The 25,123-nt window shown below is 36.4% G+C and overlaps 1 protein-coding gene across 1 annotated transcript; it reads right to left on the reverse strand.

The window, feature by feature from the left end:
• Positions 1-8,246: 8,246 nt before the first annotated feature.
• LOC125646309 (NAD(P) transhydrogenase, mitochondrial) lies at positions 8,247-24,892 on the reverse strand. Its single transcript, XM_048872541.2, has 17 exons — positions 24,772-24,892; positions 22,416-22,568; positions 21,747-22,239; positions 21,098-21,285; positions 20,780-20,944; positions 20,399-20,603; positions 20,058-20,125; positions 18,518-18,743; positions 17,679-17,909; positions 17,231-17,410; positions 16,697-16,804; positions 13,809-14,054; positions 13,364-13,552; positions 11,634-11,785; positions 10,934-11,198; positions 10,581-10,792; positions 8,247-8,724 (listed from the first exon to the last, which is right to left on the reverse strand). The coding sequence occupies exons 2-17, from the start codon at positions 22,539-22,541 to the stop codon at positions 8,572-8,574; spliced, it is 3,207 nt and encodes a 1,068-aa protein (XP_048728498.1). The 5' UTR covers positions 22,542-22,568; positions 24,772-24,892; the 3' UTR covers positions 8,247-8,571.
• Positions 24,893-25,123: the final 231 nt, after the last annotated feature.

Consider the following 25,123-nt stretch of genomic DNA (forward strand, 5'->3'; position numbering starts at 1 on the left):
CAGTTTACTTTTATTTCTGTTGGTTTCCCAGCCACTAAAATGAACATGCTACATGTACATCTATCAAGATTCATACGCACGTTGTTCACAACTGCAGCGCATTCATGAGGAAATGGCTATCATTACGCTTCGTAAAGATACCAAAAGCAAAAACATTAGGATTGTAAATGTTTTCATATGGATATACATATTATATGCTACACATTTACTTTGACGCAGCATAGGTGACACAGGCACTTGTTTCATACATGAGTCCCCCCTCCTTAATAATTATTAAGGAGGGGGACTCATGTATGAAACAAGTGCCTGTGATAAGTGACGCAATATCAACCTAGCCGATTGCATATTCATCAATCAGCACTTATCTTCAGAATAGGTCAAGGTCACCAAAAACTAGTCAAGTATGACTGTGTACATACTCGAAAATTGTTTAATTCTCAGAATTTGTAGATAATGTAATTTGTAATGGTCAATGAAAAATCAAGAGCGGCAGATCGATGTAATCCCTATTTTCAGTTTATCCGTGGGCGTGTCGACCCAGAGTCAGGTGTTCAGATCGATATAATCCCTATTTTCAGTTTATCCGTGGGTGTGTCGACCCAGAGTCAGGTGTTCAGATCGATGTAATCCCTATTTTCAGTTTATCAGTGGGCGTGTCGACCCAGAGTCGGGTATTCAGATCGATGTAATCCCTATTTTCAGTTTATTCGTGGGTGTGTCGACTCAAGAGTCGGATATTCAGATCGATATAATCCCTATTTTCAGTTTATCAGTGGGCGTGTCGACCCAGAGTCGGGTATTCAGATCGATGTAATCCCTATTTTCAGTTTATTCGTGGGTGTGTCGACTCAAGAGTCGGGTATTCAGATCGATGTAATCCCTATTTTCAGTTTATTTGTGGGCGTGTCGACCCAGAGTCAGGTGTTCAGATCGATATAATCCCTATTTTCAGTTTATCCGTGGGTGTGTCGACCCAGAGTCAGGTGTTCAGATCGATGTAATCCCTATTTTCAGTTTATCAGTGGGCGTGTCGACCCAGAGTCGGGTATTCAGATCGATGTAATCCCTATTTTCAGTTTATTCGTGGGTGTGTCGACTCAAGAGTCGGATATTCAGATCGATATAATCCCTATTTTCAGTTTATCAGTGGGCGTGTCGACCCAGAGTCGGGTATTCAGATCGATGTAATCCCTATTTTCAGTTTATTCGTGGGTGTGTCGACTCAAGAGTCGGGTATTCAGATCGATGTAATCCCTATTTTCAGTTTATTTGTGGGCGTGTCGACCCAGAGTCAGGTGTTCAGATTGATATAATCCCTATTTTCAGTTTATCCGTGGGTGTGTCGACCCAGAGTCGGGTATTCAGAACGATATAATCCCTATTTTCTGTTTATTCGTTGGTGTGTCGACCCAGAGAGTCGAGTGTCCTATTCTCTTGAGACTGACCAAGGTCAAGTGGTCAATTCAACATTACAATATGAGAGGTCTGTACTTATATCCAACGCCCCCGCCCCCACCCCCACCCCCCGTTAATTAAGTCTGCACAACAATTCTGTTTCAATGGCAAAGTATATTCTGAAGTATAAAGTACAAAAAAATATTGTTTTAAAAATAAATTATTATTATTATGAAGCATTTATATAAGGCATTGTATAATTTTACAATTACTCTAAGTGCTTTACAAAACATATTCTTATAACAATAATGGACAGATAAATATCTAAAACATAAATATCAACGTAAAAGAGATTGAGTGTAGGTCGCTTAATTAACGTCTCTCTCCAGAATTTTTCACTCATATGGAGACGTCACCAAGACCGGCGAAGGACTTAGAAGATAAATGGTTAACATAAAAATGTTGTATGAAAGTGATAAAATAATTATAATAATTCGAGTCCATGTGATAAAATAGTAATAATAAACATGTAAAATAAAAAATAAATTTAAAGCATGTTCATCAATTTAGAGCATATTTGTCAGCAATGGATTTATAGGGCTGCGTAGACGAGCGACCTCTACTGACGCTGCACGACGTTCCATTCGAATGGAGCTCTGATCTATAAATGCATGTATATCTTGACACACGTATAAAGAGAAAAAATGGATAATTGATAAGCACCAAATCATGTATAATTCAAGAATAATTCCAATCCCTAAATACCTACAAATGATGCAATATAGAGAGACGTAGTGGGCTATCTCGGATCTCTATCTGGCTGCAGTTGCTAAAATCAACTTTTAATAGATAAAGGTACAATGTGACGTTGTCAATCTGGATATCAGCGGTACTAAATTAGAAGGCAGTCATTTTACTGCCAAAATCCTCTGACACTACAAAGTACAAAAACTTGATTCCATGACCCTATCTTTGTTCATGATATCTACCGGTACATAATTACTTCCCCTTTCCATTAACATTTCGTTTTTTATTATGCTGCTTTCCTTGGCAAAAAAAAAAAAAAAGAAGAAGAGAAGATAATCCGGACTTTGTCAGTTTTGAAGAAATATTACAAAGGGAGCGCCTGGTTTGTTCACTTGACTCCTCTCATAGTTTTCAGGCTTATGCCTTAGTAAACAACTTGAAGATAATGTGTGTATTGCAAGAATTTTGATCCCTAACATTTTTGTCTTTTTTAGTTTGAAATTTTTTTTTTACAGATTATTGAACTCGGTCAATGTTGAGGGGAAAAAAATAGTTTACACAGGAAGCTCTTGGTTTGTGTATTTAACTCCTGTCACAGATTTTAAAGCTAGGACCATTTATTCATACGATGCAAAAGAAACTGCATGTATCAGTGGCGGATTTAAGGGGGCGCAGCCGCCCCCCCCCCCTCTAAAATTCTCAAATTTAACGTAAATCGTGGTATATTGTTTAGAAAAATGTTCTAAACGATAAAAAAAAAAAAGCAATAATTTCTTCCACTCCCGGAGAAATAAATGACAAAATCTTTTGATTTCTATAATTACTTTATTGGGAAAACTTCTTTTTTTTTTTCAAAAACCCTTAAAATTTGTGCCATTTTATTAATTTCACCTTATTAAAAATGATAGAAAATAGTACAAAAGACTAAACAGGAGACATGTTTTAAGCCCTATGAAATCTTTAAAATCCAGGAGCTTCGGGGGATTCGCCCCCTGGGCCCCCACTAGGGCTTCGCCCTGGACCCACTGGGGGCCTCAAGGCGGCCCCCAGCCTCATAAAGTGCCCCCCTCCCCCGTAACCGCAATTCCTGGATCCGCCCCTGTGTATGTTGCAGCTAGATGATGGGTGATACTAACGCATTACGTTTCCGGTACTCTAGCCACGCCCAGAAAAACTGAACCAATGCCCTTAGTTTCACATTTTAACAGGCTTTCCCACCCATAAAGTATCACTCACGTAAATAGTTCGCAGTTTCACTGTACTTGTATATGAGTCCTAGCACCAGAGCCCCTGATTATGGATTTCGTAATTTTTGTAAAGGCTTCCATCACTGATTTTCTAGTATTTGACACAGGACCACGAGTCAACAAAACAATCTACATTTGATTAAAGAGATGCGCATTTATTGAATTGTTGCCGTCTTCAAAACAATTCAATTGATGCGCTCTAAAATAATAAGCGAGCAATAATTCACTATATACACACATCAATTCAATGAATTAATTTTTTTTCAATTGAATTATTGATATCCTTAATTCATTAATGCGTGCAATAATTATTTGGAAGAGAGTAATTATTTAATTAGAGACATCTTCGTCTATGATGAGACCAATACTTGATTTGATGAGAGCATCAATTTAATCATTGCGCACAATAATTGAAGTAATTGATGATACCTTCAAATAATTAATGATATCTTCAATGATTAATAATATCAATAATTAATGATATCCTCAAATGATTAATGATATCTTCAATATAATTTGAGTTTATATTAATGTGGTACTTCATAGGCTAGTACGTACTTAAACTGGAAAAATATTCGCGCGTGCATGCATGTCTGTGGTTCGAGATTAAAGATTACCAAACGACGTTATATATAATTATTTGAAAGAATATACCGCAATTTCCTTTATAAGCTCTTTCGAAATGAAAACCATGCTAAATACGCTTGCATTTCTAAGAACAAACATGAAAGTAAATATTCTTTAAATATATCAAACTTTTCTCGCATTTACGAAAAAATCAACTCGAAATTGAGAGATCCCAGTCTACTCTCGTCAGGGCCGTAAATTACATGGAGGCGGAGGAGGCAGCTGCCTCCTCCAACTTTTGAGCCAAAAAAAATTTAAATTTAAAGTTCATTAGAATTTATGTTGTTTCCAATAACTAAGAACATGATACCTCCCTTAAAAAGCATTCCAAATCTTTCTTTTAGAATGAGTTAGTCAAGTAACATCTTAGAAGGCCCTAGAATCAAGGATTTTGCACAAAACGTGTTCAGTGTGCACAAAATGTGCCTAATTTCCTGCCTCTTCCAAATTGAAGGTTAATTTACGGCCCTGCTCGTCCACGTCAGTCCTGGTCTCCCCTTTCTTATAAGTCCAGGTGGGCCTTACTTTGCAGTTTCTATATTGAACCCCATACCATGCCAAATTTCAGGGGTGGGTGGGGTGGGGGCAAGTTTCACATAACCACTAATTTCCCTCGGACAGAATATGAATTGGACTGAGTCTAAAATGCTATACATGTAAATGGTTCTCATAGATACTACATGTATATACATGCATTCGTATTTCATGAGTTATAAATCTGTATGTCATCCAAAATACAGTATCGTATATATACAGTATCATTTGTACAATGTAAAGTTACATGTCATATCTCACAAATGGTCATCTCAAAAGCTTACAGAAGGCAGAAACTGACTATACAGAACGACTTGTGAGGATGATCATCTCAAAAGCTTACAGAAGGCAGGAACGACTTGTGAGGATGATCATCTCAAAAGCTTACAGAAGGTAGAAACTGACTATACAGAACGACTTGTGAGGATGATCATCTCAAAAGCTTACAGAAGGCAGAAACTGACTTTACAGAACGACTTACGAGGATGATCATCTCAAAAGCTTACAGAAGGCAGAAACTGACTATACAGAACGACTTACGAGGATGATCAATGGGGAAATAACATATAGTGGATAAAGTATTGGATTTATATAAAAATAATTTCATTCTTGAAGGGGGGAGGGGTATGTATACAAGATCTATATACAAGCTATCCACACTTCATGTGCCTGTGCTCGAACCCGGATCCCCACGGAATTCTTCATATTTGGACATTTTATTGAACATAGACCCTAACGGCAAATTGTTTAACTTTATGACAAACGGGATGACTTCAGCTTCTCCATTGTCATCTTCTCATATTTATGTAGCAATATTCCATTATAACCTGAATATGGTGTTTATGTCTCTCAGCTGATTCGATACGCGAGAGCATGATCTGCTCATCATCAATTTTTGCAAATTCAATGGTCGTTATAATGATATATGGACCAATTCAGGGTAACGAAAGAAAAATTCCTTTTAGTTTAGTCACCCATCCATAATCGCCCTAGATTGCCATATAAGGCCGAGTAAATGTAATAGCTTTTCAATGCCTTTAGTATTTGGGCATAGACGTAAACATACCTCTTACAACAATGTACTAGCATGATGCATGCATTGTTTTGCGCTTTATATGATATTTCCTATGCATTTTTGTGATTGTATACATGTATATCCAGTCCTAATTACTTCCGGGTTAACTCCCTACTTGATATGCATTTATTTTACAAGACAGTTATTTCTGGCATCAAAGCTGATACATTTAAATGTATTTGAATTAAGAAATGTATAACTATTTGAAGATACCATCATTTGATGCGCGCATCAGTTCAAATATTAAGTTTACAGAAATTGAAAACCCAACTGCTCACGTTTTTAAAACTGTAATTCCCCCACGTCACATTCATAGCTGAACCCACGATCTTTGTGGCATTTCATAGAAATACTATCATTGAGCTTTGTTCGGAGAATTAATTTTGACTTTCCTAATCAAGTCATTACATGTATCATAAATTCTAAGTAAAAGAATTCTGTTGGAGTTCCAATCCGTTAAAAGACGCAATATATTTATCAAGATATGCGCATTGTTTACAATTTCACATATGCATCGCATTCATAAAGAAATGGCTATCAATACAATTTGTAAAGATATCAAAGGAAAAACCATTGGCAATGTAAACATGAAACGTATATATTGGACAAATTTGGATCTAAAGTCATATTGGAAGCTTTCGTGCAAGTTTTATCGCAGTGTAGTCTTGCCTTTTGACTACGTTGAAAGTCCTTTTAACATAAAGTTTGGTCTGTTTTGTTTTAATAAAACTTTTATTCAATGACTATTTGGACCAGACGGACAACAGGTTATCTCAACAGCAAATTATTTCTCTCAGCTGCACCATGTTAAATACTCGCCGTCTTGTGGAACAATCAACTTGCTATTGCCCCCATAGTCATTGAATATGTGTAAAATACAAGTTTGTCTCGGGGACAATCTGGTGATTATAAGGGGAAATCCGCCGCGGTGGCCTAGAGGTTAGAGCGTTCGCCCCGCATGCGGAAGGCCAGAGTTTGAATCCCGTCCGCAACAGACCTAAGTCGTTAAAACAGGTTGTGACAGTTCCATGGCCAAACGCTCGGCATCAGGTGTGAATGTCACGGGTCCTCGGAGATGACCTTAAAAACGGATGTCCCGTGTCACAGTAGGTGTGGCACGCTAAAGAACCCTCACTGCCCGTAAGCGCCGAGTACAGGTCTATATTTGAAGCCCTTCACCGGTCTTGGTGACGGTCTCCACACGAGTGTGAACAAGATGTACTGTGAGCAATGCTCACTAAGAATACCCCCCACTTACCCCAATCTTCCAAAGGGTGTTGTTAATAGGTATAAATTACCTCTTTCCTGAGTGTAAAAATATGGTATGCATTTGTAGAAGAAAATGGAAGATATAGTCCGAACACAAATCCATGGCATAAACCTATAATTTTGACCTTGAGATCAAAGGTCAAGGTCATAAAGAGGTCATGAATGTACATGACACATCGTCTCATGGCGATACACTCATGTGTCAAATATGGTATGCCTTTGTCAAAGAACAAAGAAGTTATGGCCCGGACACAAATCCATTGTAAAAAACCTTTAATTTTGACCTTGAGGTCAAGGATCAAGGTCATATAGAGGTCATGAAGGTACTTGACACATCGTCTCATGGTGATACACTCATGTGTCAAATATGGTATGCCTATGTCAAAGAACAAAGAAGTTATGGCCCGGACACGAATCCATTGTAAAAACCTTTACTTTTGACCTTGAGGTCAAGGTCATATGGAGGTCATGAAGGTACATGACACATCGTCTCATGGTGATACACTCATGTGTCAAATATGGTATGCCTATGTCAAAGAACAAAGAAGTTATGGCCCGGACACGAATCCATTGTAAAAACCTTTAATTTTCACCTTGAGGTCAAGGTCATATGGAGGTCATGGTGATACATTCATGTGTCAAATATGGTATGCCTATGTCAAAGAACAAAGAAGTTATGGCCCGGACATGAATCCATTGTAAACAACCTTTAATTTTGACCTTGAGGTCAAGGGTCAAGGTCATATAGAGGTCATGAAGGTACTTGACACATCGTCTCATGGTGATCTACCTGTGTGCCAAATATGGTATGCCTAAGTCAAAGAACAAAGAAGTTATGGCCCGGACACGAATCTGCACAGACAGACAGAGTGATTCCTATATACCCCCCAGAACTTCGTTCGGGGGGTATAAAAATTCTCGAGAGAACAATCAATCAATATAAGGGGAAATCCCACTACACAACCAGCTTTCCATTGGGACAAAACACTGTATAGGTTTTATATCACCAGTTTAGATGGCTATGGGGAAAACTACTTAACACCAGATCTGAGACTTAATCAAGATTGCAAAGCCTATCTCACAGATCCAGCTCAGAACATATTACCAGTACATGCATGTTGAACTGACCTGTGCTGTACTATGCCTACCCCTATATAAACTTTACTGAAATATGACTACAGATTTATAGGTATCTTGCAAACAGGGAAGAAAACATGACCTGCTGAAGTAGACAGTCACAGAGAGACACCATTTGTAAATACCAACATGGTTAACTATGAGCAACAACAGTGTAAAAATGTAAAAATTCAAATATCTTAGATAATATTGTTGACCAACAAGACACAATGACAAATACTGAAAAGGTTTTTATTCTGTCAATAAAACTCAGATCTGTCAGCACATTTTGTCACTTTTCACACTGTTTGACTGTAAAAATATTTGCATGTATACAGAAAACGATTTTGGCACATGGCTAGTATCTAGTAAATACCATGTCATATTTTTTTTTTTGAAAACATAAAAGAAGAATCCATGTAGATAGCAATAAGTGTATTATCTATATCAAAATATCTGGCACTGTCAATTTCAAATCAAACTCCTAATTGGAACATGCCTACACCTGTTTCATAAAATTCAAATACACCGATTGAAACCAGTATCTAATGTTCCCTGGTATTAAGCTTCTCCATAGTGTTCTTTAATCTTTGTCAGTAAGGCATCACAAGTTTTCTTGGCATCTCCTAGCAACATGCTGGTGTTGTTTTTGAAGAAGATAGGGTTGTCTACTGCTGCATAACCTACTCCAAGTGTTCTCTTCATCACAATCACCTATAAATGAAACAATAAAAATATAGCTTGCATATTTCACAAAAGAATTAAATGTTTAAAACACAAGTCTTATAATTCAAGCGTTACTCTTGTAATCATACTTTAATATTGTCATTTCCATATTACAAAAGTGTGTCGACATGTATATAAAATTAGATTTAAGGTCTTGAGAAATCGGAATGTAAATCATTGTACTTTGAATATGCTTCTTCTCAAATATATAGCATGTCACATTACAAAATACAAATAAAAATACTAAAAATGTCGACATTTTAAAAATATTACTACAGTGAAACTTCTCCAAACCGGCCCCTCAGAAAACCGGTTCTCCCTGAATATCGGCCGATTTTCAAAGTCCCGGCAGAAACCTTAACATTTCCTTACAAAGAAAGTCTCACAAAACCGGCCACCCCTGAAAACCGGACATCGGCCACTTTTTAAAGTACAATTGTTAACAAACATGTGTAAATTACCCTTAGAATAGGGGCCACTATTTGAAGACTAGAAAATTTTGGCCAGAGGGGTGATTAAGACCGGCCAGGTGTGAAAAATGACTGACCTATTGGCCAGGTGGGAAATTATCAACCGGAGGTGTGAAAAACACAAGTGGCCTCTATAAGTTCTATAGTTTACCTGTGCTGTCCAGGGTGTTAATTGGTGCTTGGCTAATCCAAGTGACCCTTTCAAATTTCTGTAGGAAATGTTATAAACAGATATGCACATATTGAATGAATACAATCAATACGCCATATTGTTGCACTATAGATATAAGCGGTAGTTAAAAAACAACAAACCCATGACTGTTAATGATAATTTTCAATAGATAAATGATTTTGGGGGGCTTTCAATAGACTTAAATTCCTAAGAAACATCTACATTAAAATTATGTATTTAATTACTACTGCACTTTTCAAAAATGTCAAAATAAATTTGTTAACGATATAAGCAATGGACGTAAACAGAGTTTTTATAGGTAAGAGGAATTCCAATAATAGGCCTCCGTGTTTTTTTTATGTATCCTGTTATAAATTTTTAGTTAAGATTAGATGATTGCAGCAAAGCTTTTTCTTGTAATCATTACCTGTAGGTACAAGCGGACTAGTTTGATCTCCACCGATAATTGATCAACGATCCCCATATCAAAGTGAGCAGTACCTACTCTGTGTATTAATTGCAGCAATCAAATGGCTATATGTGTTTGTTTTGTTTATTAAAACAGAAGCTGAAATTCTACATAAATGCTGCTAGTCTACAAATTTCTATACATATATCAAATGCAGTTTTATTTAAACTGACTGTTTTCCATTATCTATGCATGTCAATGTAAAAATGTTTATTCATGTTTAATTAGTTTTAGTGCTATAAATTGAAAATAAACATGTTAGTAAATGATTTTGTTTTATTTCTAATAGTGAAATAATAGTCCTTGAACACCATATTATATGGTTTGTGGTATGTCAATGAAATATTTAATAAAAATTGAGCTGAAATGTCTCTAAATGGTAAATTCTCGGTATACCGGCCACCCCTCTAAACCGGCCGTTTTTTCCGATCCGACAGCTGGCCGGTTTAGAGAAGTTTCACTGTATACGTATTAACATACGCCGTAACATATATCAAACTGCCATGTTCAATGATTTTTGTTTACGAGAAGGCAAAAGGTGTTAACTTTATGGACCATTACTGATGGACATATCTAGAGGCGTTAACTTTACTGACCATTACCTAAGAACATATTTAGAGGCGTTAACTTCACTGACATTTAGAGGCGTTAATTTTACGGACCATTACTGACGGGAAATATTTAGAGGCGTCAACTTAACGGACCATTACTGATGGACATATTTAGAGCTTACATGTTTCGATCCCCAGACTCTCAGGACGGGCATGCCTGCGATGATGGAGTTGGGATCCTCCTCAGCTGCTGAATTCACTGTGTCGTTAGCTCCAATGACCAGCACAAGGTCAGTCTCGGGGAAGTCATCGTTAATCTCGTCCATTTCCAGCACAATGTCATAAGGTACTCCAGCTTCTGCCAACAACACATTCAGCTGACCGGGCATACGACCTACAAATAACAGACCATTGCTAAGTTCACAAAGTTTACAGCAAAAATTCCTACACTTGTTTAAGTTACAGAGATATCTGAACATCATTAATATTGTTAACAATGTCAAATATACTCCTAATCAAATAAATCACAACAAACCTGCGACTGGATGGATTCCAAATCTGCAGTTGATTCCTTTCTTTTTGAGGAATTCCACCATTTCAGCGATGGGATACTGAGCCTTGGCCACACAGAGTCCGTATCCGGGAGTGATGATGATGTTTCTAGATTCTGTAATCATCTCTACAGCTCCTGCGACATCAAGCTCTGTGTGTGTTCCTGTGATCTCCATCGGTTTACCGGTACCAGTGGACTTTGTGCCATAGCCTCCCAAGATAACATTGGTCAAAGATCTGTTCATGGCCTGTCAAAGCATACAAATGACTCCTTTATATTTGTATCAATGTATTTATATAAGGGTGCAATGATAAACTGTGATGCAGTATGTCATACAAATACACCAAGATTCAGCTTATGGAATGTTAAATCATATTTGTTTTGGTTTTGCGAATATGTTAACACACGTGGGGAACTGAATTTAATTTCACCACGAGCTATCCACAAATAAAAAATACGAGAGGACTCCGCATATCAATGACACAGAGAACAAAAGCCAGTATCACAAGTTACTAAACACAGGCACTGTTTTACTGATACATTACTGATACATGACATGCATTGTATATTTTTAAGTGTGTAATCAATATTTCAATTGTTTGTGACTAGATTTACTGACATCATAATCAAATTTGTATCTATTATAATTATCCCCCCCCCCCATCCCCATAAAAGTACTTACCACACACATGATGTAAGACAAGATAGCTCCAGATGATCCAATCATGGCTCCCACAATTGTCATCAAGTTATTGTTCAACATGAATCCCTCAGCACACAGTGCCCAGCCAGAGTAACTGTTCAGAACAGTGATTACGACAGGCATGTCAGCTCCTGGAGAACACATTGTAAAATTAATATTCATCTAAAATGTCAAATTTAACATGCTTTAATCTTTGAATATTAATGCACACTTGGTAGTTAATATGTTCCCCAAACATAATTTGGGGGACACACTGGTTTAATTTCATTTCTCTTACTTATACCCCCCCCCCCCCCACTTTTTTTTACTCGAGCGAGAGTGATCTCAGAAAGGATTAAGACAGAACATTTAAAGGTTTATAATACACCATTTGTAGATATTTGGGGCAAATGTCACTTTGCCTGATCATGCATGTAAGTGCATTGGAATTTTGGTACTTTGGTTCAGTTTAACTTTTTTGTTTGAAATTGTTTTAAATTTATATCTTACTGATGAATGGCCAACTGCATGCACGTGATTCATTTTGATTGGATAATACAAAAATGTCTATAACTCTCTAATCAATATAACGAATGGGATGACATTCACATCATGCGTAGATAATTAAAAAATCTACTAAAAGCCAAATTCATAGTGTAGATTTACAATATGAATGCCCAATGAACGGTCTAAAAAATTGCTATTAAAATCAAATTTGCACGTGCGTGAATGCAAATGCGTAATATTCTTTAAAGTTTAAAATGTAGTATTGGCCTATAACATCTTTAGTTTTCAATGAAATGTTTTGAAATTTATGTTGTAGTTATATTTCCAGACTCCTTACTGAATAGTGTCATCAAAATTACATAACAATATGTACAAGCACGTTCGCTAATTTTTGATTGGCTAATACTTCAACTCTTATAAATGAGGAAATTGGAATGAAATTAACATCATTGGTACAGTATAAGAACCTAAAATATAATATATATTGATAGTCCTATATATTGATAACACATGGGCATACAATGTGTGCACATGCATTATTTTGAACTTGCTATTTTGGACTCTCTCTTACATCTTTCATTTTCATTGAAATCTTTTAGAAAATGTACACACAGTTACATGTATATAGCAGACTAAAACATCCGTGAAATTACATGTATATAGCATGACTAGTAATATACAGGCAAATTCCTCACAAACATACACAATCGCTGAATTTTGATTGAATGATTCCTAAAATGTCTGTAGCATTTATTTCTCAATGAAATATTCTGAAAGTTATGATATAGGTTTATATTGAAATGCTTGTCTTAATCCTCGATATTATTGTGCATGCAAACCCCCTTACATGTACTTTTGACTAAATAATGTGTAATCTTCTGTATATATCTTGTTTTTCAGTGAATTAGTTTAAAAACCATACTGTGCCGAGAGTGCATGCATATATCATTGATTTTTTTTAATTTAACTTCTGTATCTCTCTTATAGATGGAGGAAAAAAAGTGAAAATTTTATAGCATGAAATCTGAGTGTCTATTGAATGATTCAACTTCATATAAAAAAAAAACAAAAACAAAAAAAACTGACACCAAATGGTAAATAGAGAGGACATAATCAAAATTTACATCAGCTACATGTATGTTATGGATTTGAAGTTTTGTTAAATAACTTTTTCAACATAATACTGGGCAATAATAGGTACATGTCTATTATTATTCACTGACCTCCAATAGCAGCTGTGAGAGTGACCCCCATGATGCTGGAGAGAGTGGTGGTGGCCCCAAGACAGGCCAACTGAGTGGTGGGATCATCTGTCATCATGTAATAGCCCATAGCTCCAACATTCCCCAGCAACATCCCCAAATTAAGGCCATGTCTGCCCGGGAGATGCAGGGGGTCGGACTTCAGAACACCTACAACAAATCTATAAACATGACTAACTCTCCTAAGCAAAAAAATATTTTGTGCAGTAAAATGATTGGGATGCACACCCACCATTACTCCACATTTTCAGATTCAGTCCTTGAAATACTCCTGCACTATCTTTACTTAAGATTCTTCTTTATTCACATATGAGAAAAAAGTTAGCTTTACTTACAAATTTCTGGATCTTAATAAGTTGCACAAAACATCCCTTTTTAAAAACTGTCTTTCAAGAATGAATCCTACCTTGCAGTTTTCCGAAAGCAACCAGTGAACCTGTGAAGGTGACACCTCCAATGTAGGTTCCCAAGAAGAGGAATGTCTTGATTACGTTTGCTGCCGGGTCAGTAGCAAAGTGAGGCTGCTCCAACATATAGTTAGCAAAGCAGGTCAGCACAGCAGCAGCTCCAACCAGGCTGTGGAATAAAGCCACCATCTGGGGAAGGTCTGTCACCTCAACATTCTTACCTCCAACCACACCAATCAAACCACCTGTTATAAAGACAGAAAACATTCTTACATGTACCTCCAACCATACCAATCAAACCACCTGTTACAAAAAAGAACCGGTTAAAAACGCAACTACTGTCAAACTAATGATTCTATAACCATGGATGTACCAGTGATTTTAAAGTGTGTCGCAACAACTTTAAGAATTTTACTCATTTCATACCAAAACAAGAAAATTGGAACAGTTTATAAACAAAACAGCATTTATATCAAGCTGTTGCAATATACTATATATCATATAAAATTAAGAAATATTTTCGTTACTTGCTTTTTTTTTTAAGCATTCAATGTAATTTGACAAATGATTATGAATTTTTTTGAAATCTTGTATAACACAGAGCAATACTGCTATAGCAACAAACAGAAACGGGAGATAAACATAGGTGAAGTTATTTCTCTCGATAGGCTAGGTTTGAATGATTTCCCATCATTAGAAGAAATGTCACATCACTTGAATGAAGTATTGTATTCCATCTCCCTCTAACTTTACTTCTTACATCTCCCTCTCTCTAACTTTACTTCTTACATCTCCCTCTAACTTTACTTCTTACATCTCCCTCAAACTTTACTTCTTACATCTACTTCTTTCAAACCTCGATACACATTTTATTCCTGAGCATTATTCCATCTCCCACTGACTTTACTTCTTACATCTACTTCTTTTAAATCTCTACATACATTTTATTCCTGAGCACTAGAACAGCCATTTGCAAAAATTTAGTTCACATGAATAAAATCTTACACACAGAAGACTTCTAAGTAGTAAATATTTATTTGTGTGAAAGTTATGTCTCGTTAATAAATACATCATTGTATCCACATGTAAATAAGGTCTTGTGAAATAAAAGTCCTCTACAATATCAGTCTGTATTTATTGAAATCCCATTCCTTTTCCTTCAAACATTACACTAGTGGTACACTAATATATTCATTTAAATGTTATACTTCAAGTACACTAATATATTCATTGAAACATTATACTTGTAACACACTAATACATTCATTCAAACATTATACTAGTGGTACACTAGTACATTCATTTAAACATTATACAGTCCAACTTGTCTTAGCGGCCACTCCCGAACAACGGCCACTCTCGATTCCCCCCGATGATTTTTCCTATGTATTTGTATTGGAATAAATGGCCACCTGTGTAACGCGGCCACTCAAATCCTCACCCAACCCGTAATTACACTGTAATAGGCGGCCATTTTGTCCAACAACACAGTTTTATCATGTGATATTTTACATGAGTTAGTCAGCTGTGACGATAGCTGATTGTTTTGAAAACACACATTCGCTTGGGTAATTAAATACTGGTCAGTTTACCTGAAGTCATTAAACAGATTTGTGTTCGAATTAAGTATTGTGTACTCTGTTATCATTGTTTGTCATTTTTAACACAATGTTGAAATGGCTTTGCCGAATGTAAAATGGAAAGTTTTAACTTTACTTGAAAAAATCAAAGTGATTGATCTGGATAAAAAAGGTATATCTTCTCGCAGCAGAATTAAATGTTGTTAAGACTCAGATAAACAACGTTTTGAAAAGAAAATCTGAATATCTGAAGGATTTTGAAAATAATGCGAATCCAGAAAGAAAACGGCGACGACACATTACAGGAAATGAATGCAAATATGTATGGTCAGTATTTTTATTAAAATTCACCTTATTTTACTCTGTGAAGTGTAATAAAGTTTGCAACTTGTTCATATATTGACTGGCTGTTAACAGGGGAAACTGGAATAAGAGGCCACATGTCATAACTTCCCCAAGGTGGCCTCTTAAAACCAGTTTGACTGTACTTGCGATGTACGGGATAGGGCTACAATTCCGTAGGATCTCCGTAATGGTGCAAAATAATCTTAATATGAATAACTGATAAAAATTTCCAAGTATTAGTCCCAAATGTTGTTTACACCAAGAAGAGTACCAATTTTGTGCTTGGGCATGTCTAATAAAGGTGTTTTTCATCAAATATCATGCATAGTAAAATTCTTTGCCTGCTCCGCCATGCTTGTTATCGCAAGATCTCGTAGGTGGATCTACTGAAAAACATTGACAATCAGGATGAAAATGTAGTTACTCGAGCCATTCCAACAAAGATGGGAAAATCATATGGTTGAAAAAAGAATTTACACTCTGCTGTTTGTATTTTAACTTGATTTATATTTAAACCTTTTCAATACCGACGAAATAGCTTTCATCTCCGCACTCGTCCATTGATGTAAATACTACCTTATATGGCATATGCAAATAACTTGACAATCTGACATTGAAACTTCAGTACATCAAACATGGTGCACAAATATGAATTGAGAAATTGGAATGTATCGAAATTGTTGAAAACGGTAGAATAGAGCCTCACAAATCGTAAGTTGCAGGTTGTAAATTTATATATTGACCAAGAAACTGAGAATATTTTATTTATGTAAAGAAAGTCAGCAAATGTTTAGACTGATCGAAAATGTTGCAGGAGTGAATCACTCCTGCATTTTCACCATTACGGAGATCCTAAGGAGTTGTAGCCCTCTCTCCCCCCACCCCCCCAAAAAAAATCGGAGAGGGCTACATTATAGCAGCTATACTACAATATACAGAGGGTTTTAATCATTCAAATGTACCTGCTCCCATGCAAGCTGCCATCTGCATGAAATTTTCTGGAGTTGGTTTTAGCAAACCCAGAGTGGCTACTACACCAGATGACACACCAATCATTCCCAAGGCACTTCCTGTCAAAATTAATGTACATAAATAAGAATAACTCATCCATAACATAACCTCATACCAAGAATTTCCTAAAGAAATGTATAGCAGGATATTATCTATTACATGTATCTCTCTATTTACAGAGATACAGCGGTGAGAAATGCTGATCTATAGCAGGATATTCTCTCTATTACACAGAGGTACAGCGGTGAGAAATACTGATTTATAGTAGGATATTCTCCCTATTACATGTAGGTACAGCAATGAGAAATGCTGATCTTCCAAACACAAATTAATCAACATCATTTCCTGAAAATATTTCGAAGCAGTGTATAAATTTCCTATGGAATACCACATTTGTTTAGTTGTCTGTTGCCATTACCTTGTCCCTCTTATGTAACCACCCATAGGTTTCTTCATTAAAATCACATTTATAATAACATGTATACCTATCCTACTGGTGGTCTGTGAGGACAGGCCAGTAAGAGCGCCCACACAGCAGAGAGAGGCCGCCAAATATGTGGCTTGATGGATGTCTGGGAACATGTTGGTAGAGGCAGCATAACCGTAAGACCCTAACAGCACTCCTCCAGGAATGGCGTATAACTTGTTATACTCAGGGGGGTCAGCTGAAATCCACAGAGACAATGTAGAGTCAGGAGCAATGTGTCACCTTGCTGACAAAATTCTAATATTGGTAGACATCAAAGTACACACAATAAAGAAATTAATGTACAGAATGCTTAGCAATAACAAAACAAAATTAATGGAAAACTTTTGATTTGTAAACCATAATTTCACTCTGATTTTTTTTTCAATAACATAACTATAGTTACACCACAGATTTTTCAAAATTTCATCGATCATCATTTGGAGAATCAGCAAAAATGTTCTTACTTGGTCTTTTAAACATATCCAACATTCTCTGTGTGACTGTGAATCCACCTCCAATGTTAATGGAGGAGATGAAAGCTGCAATGGCTGATAAGGACTCTATGGTGTTTGTGGGAGTGTATCCACCACCCATCAGAAGAAGCCCTCCAACAGCTGTGATTCCAGAGATAGCATTAGTGACAGACATTAGTGGGGAGTGAAGAGCTGGTGTGACACCCCACACTGTGTGGTAACCTGTCAATAAACAATTCTGTCATCAATATTCGTGTAGTGACCTAGTAACCTGTCCGAAAACAATACCGTCATCACAATCCATACACAAACAATATTGTCATCACAATCTTGTGTAGTAACCTGTCCAAACACAATATTGTCATCACAATCTGTGAAGTAAACTGTCCATATATAACAATGTACTAATTATGTGTGGGGTAGACTGTCCATACACAAAAAAATGTGACATACAATGTACTTCTGTTTGTATTTATCTTTTTCTAATATAGACTAATCAAATCACTTTGTCAATACGTTATTGTCAGATCAAGTTCATGATAAATCACCTATCAAATAAATGGATCAGATTTGTTAAGAAATATTTATCATGTCCAATAATCATATAAATACAAACATAGCGAATGAAAATTGACATGGATCTGATGAATTTGGCCCTAAATTTTCATTGTATCAAACTGATATTAAAATTTAAAACAAAACAGATTTAGAGGACTCTAGTTCTAAAATTTCCAATATTTTGTGATAAAATTAAGCTCTTACAATACATAGTTCTTAATATCTCCAAACCTCAGGTGTCTCTTTTACTGAAAACAGAATCAATTTCTTACCAACTATACCAGCCAATCCAAATGTTGTAACCATAGACATAAAGACAGGACTAGGAGAAATACAACCAATTCCCACAACGCTCCCCAGACCAGCAGAATACATCACTGCGTCCTGCATGGTGGTCTGAAACTTGCTGGGCGGTGGAGGGGGATCCTTTTTAACGGGGGCAGCCTGTGGTGCAGCAGCATCCAGTTTGGGTGGGGGAGCCGGGGGAAGAATTTGTCCCTGAAATAAAATGTTTTGTAATAAATGCAAGACTTAAAAAGATTACAGATTATAAAATCTTACAGTTTCAAGTAATTCATGATATCAAACTGTCAAGTCTGCAATTCTAACATGTAGAAACAGAATAGTATTTCACATTATGTACTATCAGACTAGCATGTAGAAACAGAATAGTATTTCACATTATGTACTATCAGACTAGCATGTAGAAACAGAATAGTATTTCACATTATGTACTATCAGACTAGCATGTAGAAACAGAATAGTATTTCACATTATGTACTATCAGACTAACAAGTAGAAAAAGAATAGTATTTCACATTATGTATTATCAGACTAGCATGTAGAAACAGAATAGTATTTCACATTATGTACTATCAGACTAGCATGCAGAGTTGTCGAAATTTTTAGATCACTGTCAGACATTTGGTCTGACTGAGTTAAAGGCTCTGTCAGACCAGACAAAGCTTTGTCAGACCATATACATGTACCTTGACCTTGTATTGCATAGAAAGAACAAAGAAAAAAAAAGAACTGCACCAAAATGCCTTTTATTGTTTTAACAGCAATGCATCTCCCTCTCATATCCAGACAAATACGGTTAGTTTTCCAACCATCTTGGAACTTAAGAACACCAAGGAAACCTTCGTAATTTTTAAGTGGTCCAGGTTCAGCATCCCACCCCCCACCCCCCAACCCCTTTTCTCACCAAGTTGTTTGTTTTACGTCCTGTCAGGAATTTCCCCCTCATATTGAGACGTCACCAGCTGTAGGTGAAATACCACAAATTTAGACATGCTGTATACTCTGAATTAAGGCCGTAGTAGTTAGGGTTCTTTAACATGTTAACACCTGCCGCGACATTGGAGGTCATATCCGAAAGACCTGTGACTCTCACTGCTAAATGCCGAGTGTTTGGCGAGGATATATTTACATGTTAGGTTTGACGTGGCCATGACATGAGCAGAAATCGAAACTCACGACCTTCCAGTTACGAAGCGAACGCTCTACCTCTGAGCTACCACTACCAATCTTTTCTTCGTGGGTAAAGAACCTTTCACAAATTTGATCGGGTGCACGGCCATGTTGTTTGAGTGACCTTCACTTGCGCATCTCGAACCCGAGCTCTAAAATAATTGGATCAAAACCGGTATTTTCAAACGGTCATTTGGACTGACATTTTCTAACAACTTATCGGTCCAGAGAATTTTTTACCGGCCTTGCTGACAGGACCGACAGTTTTCGACAACTCTGAGCATGTGGAAACAGAATAGTATTTCACATTATGTACTATCAGACTACATTGTATCTTACATTTTGTATGACAATGGATCCTCTCACAACCTCATCATCTAAGTTGATGTAAAAATGGTCTTTCGAACCTACAAATAAAAAAATGGGATTCTCATTGGGAGAAAAATATATACATATATCTGTTTCTCAAGTTTCATTGATTCTGCCAGCTTAAACTTCTTTCATTTTAAAGTATTTTTAAAGCGGCCCAGGCCCCAAGAATTCATAGTGACCCACTGATTCAAATTTTACTTGGCCTTAATGAGACATGCTCTTTTACAAAGCTTTACATAGAAGTAAATTATTTACTGCTTATTGAATTCCTTGTAAACTGAATTTAATTCTATGCTGAAGTGACTTACCAATGGATAGAAGAAATTTGGAGATATTGTTAGAGTATAGGGTACTGGACTGAGTTGGAAGTCGACTAGGCAAATCAGTATATCCAATGTGCGTCACATCGTTGTATTTGTATAATTCTCCCGGCCTTGTGGTCTCAAAGTTCCCACCAGCTTCAGCTGCAAGATCCACTATCACAGAGCCAGGCTTCATTCTATCAACCACAGCCTTCAGAGAAAATTCGAAATTTACACACAGACAGATGTGTGTGTGTCTGTATTTGTGTGCCATCAATAGTTTATTATTTAAATAGCACTATACTGTGAAAATGAATCCTGATCAGAATCATTTGAAAGTGTACTCCGAAGTTTGACATAGCAGTATATCATGCTTCTATAGCTTACCTTCGACACAAGTTTGGGGGCGGGTTTGCCAGGTACCAGAGCAGTGGTGATTACAACATCGCATTCCTCGCACTGTTTGGCATACAGAGCTTTCTGGGCATCTTGAAATTCCTGGGACATCTCACTGATGTCCTTGGCATACCCTCCTTCTCCAGCTCCCGATTCCTATCACATCAACATAAACAACTTCAATTTTTCCCGAAACGTGCATTAACATACATCTCCTGTATATGAATTTCATGTTCGAAAACAAAATTTTATTTTTTTGATTTTTGTCTATCTATTTCTTTCATGATTCATAAAACTCTGATTCAATACCGTCACATCCACTTCCAAGAACTGGCCACCAAGAGATTCAATTTGTTCACGAGCAGCAGGTCTGACATCATAAGCTCTCACAACAGCCCCCATGGCCTTGGCAGTGCCGATGGATGCTAGACCAGCCACGCCTCCTCCAATCACAAACACTTTGGCAGGGGGGACTTTACCAGCAGCTGTGATCTGACCTAAAAAAAAAATTGTCACGGCATAAAAATGCTACATATCTAATAAAAATTTCTGTACAGCTAAATACTATATATAGGCATTGTGTAAAACTATACATCTGAATATAAATCATATCAGACATTTGCTATATAAACTTGAAAGTAAATGATAATCAAGTATCTGGTTTATCTGTAAAAGTAGAATTTTTAGCGAAGACTTAATTTTGGCATTATTTGCAGGGGTGTTGAGATCACTACAATTGAATATCACTAACTATTTATTCTGTATTGTAGGTAATACTTCTCTTTCTTGGAATCATAAAGTAAAGTGACTAAAATTAGCTCTTGATAATATATATATGTATACACCCAATTTCATAGAAAAATCGTTAAATTCTTGTCTCACAAAAAATCCCACTTATCAGTATTTTGCTTTATTACATTTCAAACCTCTTTCAAAACCCAACAGTTAGTATTCATACCTGTAAAGAACCTTCCAAAGTTGTTAGCTGCCTCTACCACAGCCTTATATCCAGCAATGTTACCCATCGAACTCAGGGCATCAAAAACCTGAGCTCTGCTGATACGGGGAATCATGTCCATAGCAAACACATTCAGGTTTTTCTCTGCCAGCTGTTTCACGAGATCTGGGTTTTGCTTGGGATAGACAAAACTGATCAAGGTTGAATCACTTCTGAAGTTAGCAATCTCTTCAGTTAAAGGTGCCCTGACTTTGAGCACGATGTCCGACTCAAAAGCCTCTTTTTTGGAGATGACTTTAGCCCCTGCCTTGGCATAATCTTCATTTAGGAACTTTGCCTCAATGCCTGCATTTTCTTCAATGTTTATATTAAATCCTTTCTTTGTTAATGTGGTTACGGTGGCTGGTGACATGGCCACTCGACGCTCATTTTTGAAGATTTCCTTAGGAACTCCAATTGTTAGTTTGCTATAGGGAGTTCCTTTGGGTGCTTCCTGTCAATTATATAACTTAATTCAAAAATTTGCATACATGTGTAAAAGATTAACTTACTACCAATGCACATTTTGAACATTTTTAATATTTCCTTTCAAGAACTTTGTTGGTTTCAAAAGCTCTTAATTTTTAGGTATTGTATTTTTGTCATTTTTATACAGTTTAAATTTCAAACCTGTTCGGCTTTTTGAGAAAAAGATCTTGCTGGGTTCTTCAAACCACGACAACATCGTAGAGAAAGATTTTTCACACTAGATCCTAAACTGACCAACTTGGCTGAGGTGTGTATTTTGAACAACATTTTGACTCAAACACCAATGTGGTGTACCTGGTAAAAAAAAAAAAGAATATAAAAAAAACTTTAAAATACAATATGCATATACAATCTATCAATGAAGAGTGAATACATAACTTATAATGATAAGGAATAATATTGAATAGATATCAAGAGCAACAGAATTTGAATTGATTGGCTACCTAACATGGCTATGTCAACAAACAAAATCATTTGAAGCTGTGAGTTTTCGGGTCATATGGGGCTTTGAAGGTGTGTTTGGACACTAGTAGGAAAATATGTTAAGAATTTTTTTATATTAAATTTATGAGACAGTAACACAAGAATACAACAGAGTATGTGAAATACGTCGGACATTTCCGGTAAAAAATGGACCGGTCCGGTTAAAGTTTGTATAGTTCCTGACCAAATGTCCGGTATTGTGTTTTTGTTTTGTTTATAGTATTTCCGGTATTAAACATGTTAAACTACTTCAGTTTTTCCAAATAAACGTGTATATGCAAGGTAAATCGGGGTAGATATATGAATTTCAGTCGATAAAAAAATTAAATCAGTCTTCGAAATTAAGCAGTATGCCAGTCGATAACCGTGTTTAGTAAAATCGGAATTGGGCTTCCAAGTATTATTGACGCACATGCCCTGTAAGCCAGTTATATATTTCCGGCGGGGATTATGATCCCCTAGTGGTCCTAATAAACTATAATAAAAAATGTGCATATTGCTGGTAGGGAATCAGTGAAACAACCCGTTTTTACCGAGAAAGTTGACACTAAGAAATGTGAGGAAACAAATTAAGCGACAAAGAAAATGTTAACGTGCTTGGCAGGAGAACCAGCCCTGATTTGAATACAATGATGATCTCCTATATTGCATCTAGTGCAGAAAGGAAAACACTGCAAATTGTAAGTTTGTGTCTGGCTCTGATAATTATAGAATTGATTCTGTAAAAGGACACGAAAATAATAAATGGTGTAAACACTGCGCCAAAGTAACAACTACAAGTTCAGAATATGTGATTGAGCTAGTGAATAACCCTTGTTTTTACCTTTATTAGGATGAAAGTGATTATGAAGAACTAGAAGAATCAGAATTGGAGGATTCTGAAGATACTGACTGTGAAATGACAGAATTAGAAGTTGAAAGAGAGCTGAACTTGTTTTGTTATACAGTTGGGCTAGTAAAATTTTATTTGGGCTACCAAATTTTGCACTCTTACTTGCCCGATAGGCTTGTAGTAAAAATCATTAAGCGTGAAGACTGTCAATGCATTGATTTGGGAAAAGTTGGTCACAGACATTCTAACTAATCTATCAGATTGAATGTTCAAACAGCATTTGCTGAAAATTTCACTTAGTATTCACTACATTTACATATATCCATAGCCAAGACCAACTTAAGAAAAAATGAAACCTCAATTATCATGATTATGTAGTCATTGAACTCACTATGGTTTTAAGGTATCACACTGGTAATTATTTTCACTATATATTACTATAGAGGAAAAATATTCATTAAAAATCAGTTTACAGAATTGATGCCGAATAACGCAGTCAGAAACATTCTATGTTACCTATCTCGTCTACAGACACCAGAAAAACACCACCCTACGCGGCATTTTCGAAAATAAATTACCCGCAAACAAGACTACCCTCAAATCCACATGTTTTTCACATGTGTGTAAACAATCAGAGTACACCTCAGCTACCAACAGCAAATAGTTCCTTTGTATACACTTGGTTATTTCTACAAATTACACAAAATTTCCTAATCAGGGGTGCAAAAATTAAGAGAAAAGAAGAAGAGGAAATAAGAAAAATCGCGCAAGGAAAAAAATATTTCTTTAAATATATGGAACTACAATTGACTAAGTTCATTTTGATTGGACAATCACCGGTGTGATACCTTAAGTCAGTCACAGTGTTGACATTGCCGACTGCTTTTACAGTTTATTTTACTGATGACATGATTGGAGCAGAATGCACACAAAATACTAGTATACCTGACAGTGAAATTGAAGTTTTTCTTTTGCATTCACAAATAAATAAGAAATCTAGCATGGTATAACTACCATACACGTTTGTTGTCTAACCACCTTGAAAGGTCAAAAACTTTAGCAACAAGCAGACCGATGATGTCTTTCTATGCAAACACATAAAATATAACAGCAACAAGCGACATTTTGCAGAAGTTGATACTCAGCACGACAATGACATTGACTAACACCGATCACACTTACTGTCCACAATTAGAGGGCCATATTGGCAGGTTTTTCTATGGCACCAGCCGTTTGCCGGTGTTTTCTACAATGGCCGCCTCCGTGGAATAGTAATGGAAAGAAACCAATGAGATCTTGACATTAAGTCACATGACAATTCCTAGAGAGGTGGTGCCTATTCTTCAAAAGGTTATTCAGGATTTTGGAAATATACTTCAAAACCATCCTGAGGCACACCTACCATCACATATAGCACATTATTAATTTTCCGATTTATCTAAATTGATTTTGTAATTTAAAAAAAGGATTTAAGACTTATAATTTGATATGCAAAAAGGGATACAGTTTTGCATAAAAGGCTCCGACCCCTTTT

The sequence above is a fragment of the Ostrea edulis genome, chromosome 6, assembly GCF_947568905.1.
Source record: "Ostrea edulis chromosome 6, xbOstEdul1.1, whole genome shotgun sequence".
Lineage (NCBI taxonomy): Eukaryota > Metazoa > Mollusca > Bivalvia > Ostreida > Ostreidae > Ostrea > Ostrea edulis.

Excerpts from the sequence above, each read along its gene's own strand:
- LOC125646309 (XM_048872541.2), bottom strand. The coding sequence starts at position 22,541 with ATGTTGTTCAAAATACACACCTCAGCCAAGTTGGTCAGTTTAGGATCT. Across the intron at positions 20,126-20,398 it reads CAAATTTCTTCTATCCATTG|GTTCGAAAGACCATTTTTAC; the intron begins GTAAGTCACTTC and ends TTTTATTTGTAG. Across the intron at positions 17,411-17,678 it reads GGATATGTTTAAAAGACCAA|CTGACCCCCCTGAGTATAAC; the intron begins GTAAGAACATTT and ends TGTGGATTTCAG.